Source organism: Dreissena polymorpha, chromosome 14 (assembly GCF_020536995.1).
Source record: "Dreissena polymorpha isolate Duluth1 chromosome 14, UMN_Dpol_1.0, whole genome shotgun sequence".
In the NCBI taxonomy this organism is placed as follows: Eukaryota; Metazoa; Mollusca; class Bivalvia; order Myida; family Dreissenidae; genus Dreissena; species Dreissena polymorpha.
In genome coordinates, this window is record NC_068368.1 from 45,937,226 (window position 1) to 45,948,459 (window position 11,234).

An 11,234-nucleotide genomic window follows, 5' to 3' on the forward strand; every position below is an offset into this window, starting at 1 on the left:
ACACTTTCCACTTAAACAGGCTAATAGGGACGAACACTTTCCACTTAAACAGACTAATCAGGACGACACTTTCCACTTCAACAGGCTAATAAGGGACGACACTTTCCACTCTTTAAACCGACTAATCAGGGACGACACTTTCCACTTAAAACTAATCAGGACGACACTTTCCACTTAAACAGGCTAATAAGGGACGACACTTTCCACTTAAACAGACTAATCAGGGACGACACTTTCCACTTAAACAGACTAATCAGGGACAACACTTTCCCCACTTAAACAGGCTAATAAGGGACAACACTTTCCACTTAAACAGGCTAATAAGGGACACACTTTCCACTTAAACAGGCTAATAAGGACAACACTTTCCACTTAACAGCTAATAAGGGACGACACTTTCCACTTAAAACGGCTAATAAGGGACGACACTTTTCCACTTAAACAGGCTAATAAGGGACGACACTTTCCACTTAAACAGGCTAATAGGGACAACACTTTCCACTTAAACAGGCTAATAAGGGACAACACTTTCCACTTAACAGGCTAATAAGGGACGACACTTTCCACTTAAACAGACTAATCAGGGACGACACTTTCCACTTAAACAGGCTAATCAGGGACAACACTTTCCACTTAAACAGGCTAATAAGGACAACACTTTCCACTTAAACAGGCTAATAGGGACGACACTTTCCACTTAAACAAGACTAATCAGGGACGACACTTTCCACTTAAACAGACTAATCAGGGACAACATTTTCCTTTCCACTTAAACAGCTAATAAGGGACAACACTTTCCACTTAAACAGACTAATCAGGGAAAACACTTTCCACTTAAACAGACTAATCAGGGACACGAACTTTCCACTTAAACACTAATAAGGGGACAACACTTTCCACTTAAACAGGCTAATAGGGACGACACTTTCCACTTAAACAGGCTAATCAGGGACAACACTTTCCACTTAAACAGACTAATCAGGGACGACACTTTCCACTTAAACAGGCTAATTCAGGACACACTTTCCACTTAAACAGGCTAATCAGGGACAACACTTCCACTTAAACAGGCTAATAAGGGACGACACTTTCCACACATAAACATTTCTAAACAGGAGGGACGACACTTTCCACTTAAACAGGCTAATAAGGGACAAACACTTTCCACTTAAACAGGCTAATAAGGGACGACACTTTCCACTTAAACAGCTAATCAGGGACGACACTTCCACTTAAACAGGGAATAGGGACAACACTTTCCACTTAAACAGACTAATCAGGGACGACACTTGCCACTTAAACAGACTAATCAGGGACGACACTTTCCACTTAAACAGGCTAATAAGGGACGACACTTTCCACTTAACAGGCTAATAAGGGACAACACTTTCCACTTAAACAGGCTAATAAGGGACAACACTTTCCACTTAAACAGGCTAATCAGGCTCTTAAGGGACGACACTTTCCACTTAATAAACATTCTAATCAGGACGACACTTTCCACTTAAACAGGCTAATAAGGGACGACACTTTCCACTAAACAGCTAATCAGGGACGACACTTTCCACTTAAACAGACTAATCAGGGACAACACTTTCCACTTAAACAGGCTAATCAGGACGACACTTTCCACTTAACAGACTAATAATCAGGGACAACACTTTCCACTTAAATAAAGATACTTACAGGCTAATAAGGGACGACACTTTCCACTTAAACGGCTAATAAGGGACAACACTTTCCACTTAAACAGGCTAATAAGGGACGACACTTCCACTTAAACAGGCTAATAAGGGACAACACTTTCCACTTAAACAGGCTAATAAGGGACGACACTTTCCACTTAAACAGGCTAATCAGGGACGACACTTTCCACTTAAACAGCTAATAAGGACGACACTTTCCGACTTAAACAGGCTAATAAGGGACGACACTTTCCACTTAAACAGACTAATCAGGGACGACACTTTCCACTTAAACAGACTAATCAGGGACGACACTTTCCACTTAAACAGGCTAATAAGGGACGACACTTTCCACTTAACAAAAACAGACTAATCAGGGACGACACTTTCCACTTAAACAGACTAATCAGGGGACAACACTTTCCACTTAAACAGGCTAATAAGGGACGACACTTTCCACTTAAACAGACTAATAAGGGACAACACTTTCCACTTAACAGACTAATCAGGGACAACACTTTCCACTTAAACAGACTAATCAGTGACGACACTTTCCACTTAAACAGACTAATCAGGGACGACACTTTCCACTTAAACAGGCTAATAAGGGACGACACTTTCCACTTAAACAGACTAATCAGGGACGACACTTTCCACTTAAACAGGCTAATAAGGGACAACACACTTTCCACTTAAACAGACTAATCAGTGACGACACTTTCCACTTAAACAGACTAATCGGGACGACACTTTCCACTTAAACAGACTAATCAGGGACGACACTTTCCACTTAACAGGCTAATCAGGGACACACTTTCCACTTAAACAGGCTAATAAGGGACGACACTTTCCACTTAAAACAGGCTAATCAGGGACGACACTTTCCACTTAAACAGACTAATCAGGGACAACACTTTCCACTTAAACTGGATTCTTGTAGGAAGAGACTTCCTTTAAACAAATAAATCGTAAAAGCAGACTGCACAGTCTAATCTGGGACGATTCTGTACACACATGCATTAAAGCAGACTGCACAGTCTAATCTGGGACGATACTGTACACACATGCATAAGCAGACTGCACAGTCTAATCTGGGACGATACTGTACACACATGCATTAAAGCAGACTGCACAGTCTAATCTGGGACGATACTTTACACACATGCATTAAACCCCGTTTTCCCAGAGGGGGGGTTCATATTGTGCCTATGACACTTCAGGGAGGGTCCGTATGTCTCCATGCACAAGGGGGCAGCCTCAGTGTGTGATGAAAATCACCACAAGGACCGGGATTGTGAACGAATCATGAACTGTTCCGAGTGCGTGGCAACATATCCATATTTTAAGAACGCACCGAAGGTATGTGGCTATTGTATAATGCTGTTCTCTATTGGCTAAAAAATAACAATACAAATTTGTTTCCACTTTTCAAGCCAACCCTGACTTATTTCTGGCATGCAATTTTTCTCAGTGCTCATTGGGAACTTTTTGAATACCATGTACGTCAGTCAGTGTGTGTGCTAATTTTTTCTTTTGACAAATGCTCCTTTTGAATAGCTCTGCATTTTATTGAAACTTCACAGGAATGATTCTTGTTTGACCAGAGTTTAAAATACATTGTAAAATGTAAACTTCCAAAATGATCTTCTCTGAAACAAACAATTGTCATGGTTTTAATATTTGGTATGTAACATTTTCTAGTTTTCCTCTACTAAGTTTAGTAAAGTTATGTCAATGCAACTTCAAAGTGCAGAAGGGGTCATTGTGTTCTACAAACACAGCTCTTGTTGATTCTGTTTCCAGACACAGGTGGTTAGCGTGTGGCTATGATATTAATTAGTGAAAACATCATTTTGAATGATATAATCATATTATAACGAAAAATTAACTTTTCTGAAAAAAAAAATATTTCACTATCAAATATATATATAACAAGGTATGCAACTCAAAATCAGCCCAAAACGGGGTGCATCGCTTTGAACAGCCATATCTTCATAAATTTTGCAGCGATTTTCACGATCTCGGTCTTATTCAACGCAGAAATGAATTTCCTTTCTGGAAATGTATATGTCTTGCAATATTTTAACAAATGCTGGGTCAACTTTTAAGAAATAACACGATACACAACACGCATGACCCAGTTGACAGTGATCATGCTGTCTTTAAGACTGAAATCTTCACGGAGTAAAGGGCAACTTCCCTACAAAGTTCATGTAGTTCGATACCATAATTCAATAAAACGTATGAAAAAACCATTATTACCGTTCTTGTCGTTACATTCTGCATCAAGACTAACTGTCCAGCGCCGTTTGAAACCTTTGTTTACATACATTTCAACTAACTGACATTTTAAACATACGAGTGATTTCATTGGTCCAATGCGGAGGTGTGTCTTTACAACTGGAGATTTCATTCATAAAGAATACATGATCACTGTCAACTGGGTCATGCGTGTTGTGTATCGTGTTATTTCTTAAACGTTGACCCAGCATTTGTAAAAATATTGCAAGACATATACATTTCCAGAAAGGAAATTCATTTCTGCGTTGAATAAGACCGAGATCGTGAAAATCGCTGCACAATTGATGAAGATATGGCTGTTCAAAGCGATGCACCCCGTTTTGGGCTGATTTTGAGTTGCATACCTTGTTATATATATATTGATAGTGAAATTTTTTTTTTTTCAGAAAGTTAATTTTTCGTTATAATATGATTATTTATCATTCAAAATGATGTTTTCACTAATTAATATCATAGCCACACGCTAACCACCTGTGTTTCCAGAAAATATTACGGCATCATTGAGTAATGCAATAATATTATCATGGTTACAGACTTGAAAATGTTGCAGTAACTGCTGTATTACTTATTCCTATAATAGTGCCATGGATACAGACCTGTAATTGCTTACTCCGATAATATTACCATGATGGTTACAGACCTGTAAATGGTGCAGTAACTGCCTGATCGGGCGATGCATCAAGCGCGGGTCCACCTGCAGCAACAACCACGGCTGCGACGTGTTCCAGATCAAGGGAGGAGTCCCTCAGGTGTCCCCTTCTCAGCCTGGCTGCCCAGTGAAATCATGTTTGGCCTCCACCTGCAAACGCTGCCTTGAGAAAGACTGCCTATGGACCAAGGGGATTACCAGACGTGAGTTTGTCATAGGAACTGAGGAGGGGGGGGGGGGGGCAGAATTATTTTGTGTCTAAGGGGGCACAATAAAAAGGTGGAGTTTGAAATTTATCACTCTTGTAGAAACAATTTGACCATGAATTTTTGCATCTAGCAAAAAAATAGTACCTTTTTCTCCCTCTTGCAGAGACAATAGGATCGTTTAACCGAGACATACTTGCCCCAGATGTATTCCAATCGTTCCCTATTTCAGAAACAATAGGACCATTGTTCCCATCTCAAGGCTGGACTTGCTTGCCCCAGATGTACCAATCGTTCAGGAACGGCAGCGTTGCCACGGTGATCAGCAAGCCTGGTGACTGCCCCGCCCCCTGCCAGGACCACAAGTTGTGTGAGACGTGTCTCGGGTCAAAGGGGTCGGAGGGCGGCTCACTTGAGTGTTACTGGAGTGTAACCCTTGCAGAGGTGAGTGCAGTTTAACCCTTGCAGAGGTGTGTATATAGTTTGCTTTTATGAATTATCCGTCCATTACCATTCAAGTTCATGTTAACATATTGGTATGAATGAACTAAGTCACATGTTTACATATTGGTATGAATGAACTAAGTCACATGTTTACATATTGGTATGAATGAACCAAGTCGCATGTTAACATATTGGTATGAATGAACTAAGTCACATGTTTACATATTGGTATGAATGAACTAAGTCACATGTTTACATATTGGTATGAATGAACTAAGTCACATGTTTACATATTGGTATGAATGAATCAAGTCACATGTTTACATATTGGTATGAATGAACCAAGTCACATGTTTACATATTGGTATGAATGAACTAAGTCACATGTTTACATACTATTACTGCGGACATCATTATTGTAATATCAAAATAAAGATCTTTGTTTGAATTTTGATATTGTTTTGGTGTTAATATGTGGTCCTAGATAGTAGATAAACATCTAAATATAAAAGAAACTCTAAACATGGAGCAAATACAAGAATAGTCTCATGTCTATATAGGCTCTGTTACAGAGCAGGGTACATATAAATACACATGACCAATAAAGTTATACTTAGCTGAATATAGCGTCAGTTACACTGTGCATTTATGCATTATTCATCCCCTTATATTACTATCTGCAGATGAGGCTGATAAGCCTGTTTGGCTATCAAGACATGATATGTTCCTGTTCAAGTAAACATGAAAGTTTTTTTAATGAGATTTTTCTTAATACAATATTTTTATTAGCTCACCTGAGCAGGATATGCTGAGTGCTCAAATTGGGCTATTGGGATCACCATATGTTTGGGGTCCATAGTTTTCAGGTGTGCTATGTGCAGTGCATGTCGTCAACTTTTTAGCTCACCTAAGCGATAGCTCGAGGTGAGCTATTGTGATCACTCAGCGTCCGGCGTCCGTCCGTCTGTCCGTCCGTCCGTATACAATTTGTAAACATCTTCTTCTACTAAACCATTGAGCCAATTTCAACTAAATTTCATGTGGAGCATCCCTAGGTCATGGGACAAAAGAATTGTTAAAAAAAATTTGATCACATAACCAAGATGGCCGCCATGACCATATATGGTAAAAACCTTAAAAAATCTTCTTGTCAGAAACCGCTCATCAGATTTTCAAAAAATTTCACAGGGATGACCTTTGAGGGCTCCCCTGAAAATGTTGTTCAAAGATATTTTATTCGTCAAAAAACATGGCCGCAGGAGCTCGTTGAACTTTGCATGTTTATTCGTTTTTGCCTATTTTGTGAAAACTTTCAAAAATCTTCCACATTTTTTGTCCAATCCTTTCCAAATTTGCACAGTGTCTTATATCAATGAGGACACAAACCCTACAAAAAATGAGCATTATTGGTCCATGAAGTACAGAATTACCTCCCCTTGAATTGAGAAAATGGTGTTATGCAATAAAGTCCAAATTTTTCATCCAATTCTTTCCAAACTTTTAAGGATTTAGCATTGTTCAAACAAGGGAAACAACTAAGGTTAATGCATGTTCTTTTTATTACAGATTTGCCTCCCTTTAATTCATTCAGAATCTCATTTTACAGCAGAGATTCCAAATCTGACCTGTAAATGAGCCCCATATTTACTGCTGGTGCTATGTTACCTTTTCCCATTTGATCATTCTTAAGTATTGGTCTTGTAATGCTGCTACTGCTACTGCTACTGCTACTGCTACTACTACTACTACTACTACTACTACTACTACTACTACTACTACTACTACTACTACTACTACTACTACTACTACTACTACTACTACACTACTACTACTACTACTACTACTACTACTATTTCTTTTGCTACCACCACCACCACCACCTACTACTACTACTCTATTACTACTACTACTACTACTACTACTACTACTACTACTACTACTACTACTACTACTACTACTACTACTACTAGTACTACTACGACTAGTACTACTACCAACAACCACCACCACCACCACCACCACCACCACCACTTCTGCTAGTACCTTAGTCTACTACTAACTGTACTTTGCCACTACTAAATACTACTTTATACCACTACTACTACGAACTGACTACTACTACTACTACTACCACTTAACCCACTACTACTCTACTACTACTACTACTACTTCTACTATACTTCTACTACTACTACTCTACTACTACTTCTACTACGACTACTACTACTACTAATCTACCTACTACAACTACTACTACTACTAATACTTACGACTACCACTGAATTACTCTACCACTACTACTACACTACTCTCTACTACGACTACCTACTAACTACTACTACTACTACTACTAGCTAGGAAATACAACCACCACCCCCACCACCTACCACCACCATTCACAGTGACAAACAAACGTATTCACACAATGGCCTTGCTACTTAACAAACTTGATAGCCCATAGAGGGGGGCAATGCATTGTTTATATACAAACAGCCCTTGTTTCTATGGGATTTAAACCACAACTGTTCATGCATGTTATTCTCCGACACATCATTTTTAGGTCACCTGTCATGAAGTGACACAGTGAGCTTATGTGATCGTGTGATGTCCGGTGTCCGTTGTGCGTGCCTGCGTGTGTCCGTTGCGTCCGTCTGTCAACAATTTGTTTGTGTAGACAGCAGAGGTCACAGTTTGCATCCAATCTTGATGAAATTTGGTCAGAATGTTTATCTTGATGAAATCCGGTTTGGGATTGTATTTGGGTCATCTGGGGTCAAAAACAAGGTCACTAGGTCAAATAATAGAACAACCTTCTGTAGACAATAGAGGTCACAAATTTCATCCAATCTTTATGAAATTTGGTCAGAATGTTTATCTTGATGAAATCTGGGTTTGGGATTTTATTTGGGTCATCTGGGGTCAAAAACTAGGTCACTAGGTCAAATAATAGAAAAACCTTGTGTAGAACAATAGAGATCACAGTTTTCATCCAACCTTTATGAAATTTGGTCAGAATTCTTGATGAAATCTGGGTGGGATTGTATTTGGGTCATCTGGGGTAAAAATCTAGGTCAAATAAATAGAAAAAACCTTGTGTTGACAATAGAGGTCACAGTTTTCATCCAATATTTATGAACTGTGGTCAGAATGTTTATCTTGATGAAATCTGGATTGGGATTGTATTTGGGTCATCTAGAGTCAGGAACTAGGTCACTAGGTCAAATCATAGAAAAACATTGTGTAGACAATAGAGGTCATAGTTTTCATCTGATCTTAATGAGTCAGGTGAGCGATTCAGGGCCATCATGGCCCTCTTGTTGCTGGTTTCAACTCTAGAGGCCACATTGTTCTTCCAATCTTGTTGAAACTTATGGAGAATGTTTATCTCGACAAAATCCAGGCCGAGTTTTAATCTGGGCCACATGTGTGTCTCAAACTAACTGGGTCACTTGGTCAAATCTGAGATAAAACCTTGTGACCACTCTAGTTTTTATGCCCCCGAAGGAGGGCATAAAGTGATCACACTGTCCGTCTGTCAGTCCTTTTGTCGGTCACACTTTGCGTTTAGGTTTCGAAAAATGCTCATAACTTCTATGTGGATTCAGATGTACATTCATATTTAGTATGCATGTGTATATGGACGAGGCCTTTCCATATGCACATTAATTTGACCTCTTTGACCTTGACCTTAAACTTAGGGTCCGTGTTTAGGTTTCGAAAAATGCGTTTAGTTTTCGAAAAAATGCAAATAATTTCTTTCAAAGCGTTTATCGGGGGCATATGTCATCCTATGGAGACAGGTCTTGTTATTGTGCATACTTAATTATTCAATTATATGTTTAATTATGGGTATCAATTTAAAAAGTCATATATGAACATACTTCAATGAGGAACTAGTTACATTATATCTGTCATATTAAAATAGACTACTTTGTTATGAATTTGTTATTGTTTCTGGTCTTTAAACATAGTGTACGATCAACAGGGTTCACAGGGGTTTACACACGGACTGGACAGAATGTAAACACACCACTAAGTACTTTATTTTGCAAATAAGTCAATTTATTGAAATATATTTGCAAACATCTTTAGTGCATAACAGACAGTTTTTATTGGAGTTTGTGCCAATATTTTAAGATTTAAGAATAAATCCTTCATTACGTCTGAAATCAGTGCCAAAATTTAACGTTGCGTGCAGCAAAACTGTGTAAATGAATGCTGTGCAGCATAACCCTGTAAATGAATGCTGTGCACATCATATCTTTGGCCAAGACAACTGGCTTTTTAAAATAAAGTAATTCTGATGCATATTAATTTCCATAAGCAGCACCAAACTTTATTTTATGCACTAGTTGAAATTCTTAAAAAAATAAAAATAAAAGTTATTTGAAAAAAAGCTCTACTGACCGGTTTTGTTTACCGGTACATACAATAAACGTTTAATTGTGAACCCCACAAAGTCATGTGATCCTGTACCATGTAAAATGTGGCGGTACAAAATGTCCAGTCTATTTTTTAATTAAGATTGAGACAATCACACCACAGTCTAATAAAATCAGAAGATAAACATCACAATATGGAAAGGAACTCAAAACGTGGAAATAAATTAATACAAAACAATATATTGTACAATAGGCTCTGTTACAAGGCATGTATTCAGCATACATGTCACTACAAAGTGGCAATAAAGTTATACTAAAATGTAAATGAAATTAGTTACACTCCCTGCGTGCCTACAGGTCTATACAAAGAACAAATACAAATGTCTGGGAAAACAAAGTTAATTGCATGTGTGTAAAGTGTTGTCTAAGATAAGCTTTTGCAGCAACACAGGCTAATCATTATGACACTTTCAGCTTTATGGTATTTTTTGTTTGGAGCAGGTCTCTTTGTAGCAAAAAAAGTTAAGCAGAAAGTATTGTCCCTAATTAGCCTGTGCAGACTGCAGGCTAATCTATCTACTATTTCCAGAGCCAGGTTCAAATACAAATAAATCAATACTCACACGTGAATGCTGTGTTACAGTGCATACCCCCGGCCTACACGTCCCTGCACTGCCTGGGTGGGGTGTGTGGGACACTCCTCCAGGGGGAGCCAGGCAGATGCCCCCGCCCCCTGCTCAACGTACACCAAGTGTGCGGACTGTAGACGGGCCCCAGGCTGCGGCTGGTGCGCGCACGGGGGCGAGAACGGGGTTGGGGTCTGTTCACCGGGGACACTCAGCGGGCCGGAACACTCGGGAAATGTGTGCGAAGAAGAACAGCGTGTTTACTGGTCAGTGTGTTTTTGTGGGCCCATTATTCGACCCCGTTCTCAATGTCAAAAAGTATATTATTTTCCCAAATGACTGCCTTAACCCTTTGCATGCTGGGAAATTTGTAGTCTGCAAAAATGTCGTCTGCTGACTTTCTAAAATCAGCATTTCTTTCTTCGATTTTTTTCAAAGAATACTATCAGAATAGCAAACAGTTTGGATCCAGATGAGATGCCACTTTCTGTGGCGTCTCATCTGGATCCAAACTGTTTGCAAAGGCCTTCAAAATTCGGTTCCAGCACTGTAAGGGTTAAATTCCATAAAATTATGAAATGTTGATTTGTTTATTAAATGCAACATTTAGTTAGTTTCCCTATGCAGCTCTATGGGTTTAACCTTAGAAAAAAAAAAATGTTGAAAACACTAATTCTCATTTTTATGCCCTCGGATCGAATGATCGGGGGTATATTGTTTTTGGCCTGTCTGTCTGTCTGTCTGTCATTCTGTGGAAAACTTTATCCTTGGTTAAAGTTTTGCAATATTGCAGATAGCAAGTTGATATTTGGCATGCATGTGCATCTCATGGAGCTGCACATTTTGAGTGGTGAAAGGTCAAGGTCATCCTTCAAGGTCAAAGGTCAAATGTATGGCTTCAAAGCGGCGCAATAGGGGGCATTGTGTTTCTGACAATTACA

The 11,234-nt window shown here is 39.1% G+C and overlaps 1 protein-coding gene across 1 annotated transcript; it reads left to right on the forward strand.

Annotated features, from left to right (window-relative positions):
• The first annotated feature begins 2,924 nt into the window (after nt 1-2,924).
• On the forward strand, nt 2,925-10,433 carry LOC127857330 (multiple epidermal growth factor-like domains protein 8). The gene is made up of 4 exons (XM_052393734.1): nt 2,925-3,044; nt 4,625-4,838; nt 5,074-5,285; nt 10,311-10,433. The coding sequence occupies exons 1-4, from the start codon at nt 2,925-2,927 to the stop codon at nt 10,431-10,433; spliced, it is 669 nt and encodes a 222-aa protein (XP_052249694.1).
• The last annotated feature ends 801 nt before the right edge of the window (nt 10,434-11,234 follow it).

Coding starts and splice junctions, on each gene's coding strand:
- LOC127857330 (XM_052393734.1), top strand. CDS start 2,925: ATGCACAAGGGGGCAGCCTCAGTGTGTGATGAAAATCACCACAAGGAC. Junction 3,045..4,624: donor ATTTTAAGAACGCACCGAAG/GTATGTGGCTAT, acceptor TGATGGTTACAG/ACCTGTAAATGGTGCAGTAA. Junction 4,839..5,073: donor GACCAAGGGGATTACCAGAC/GTGAGTTTGTCA, acceptor TCCCTATTTCAG/AAACAATAGGACCATTGTTC.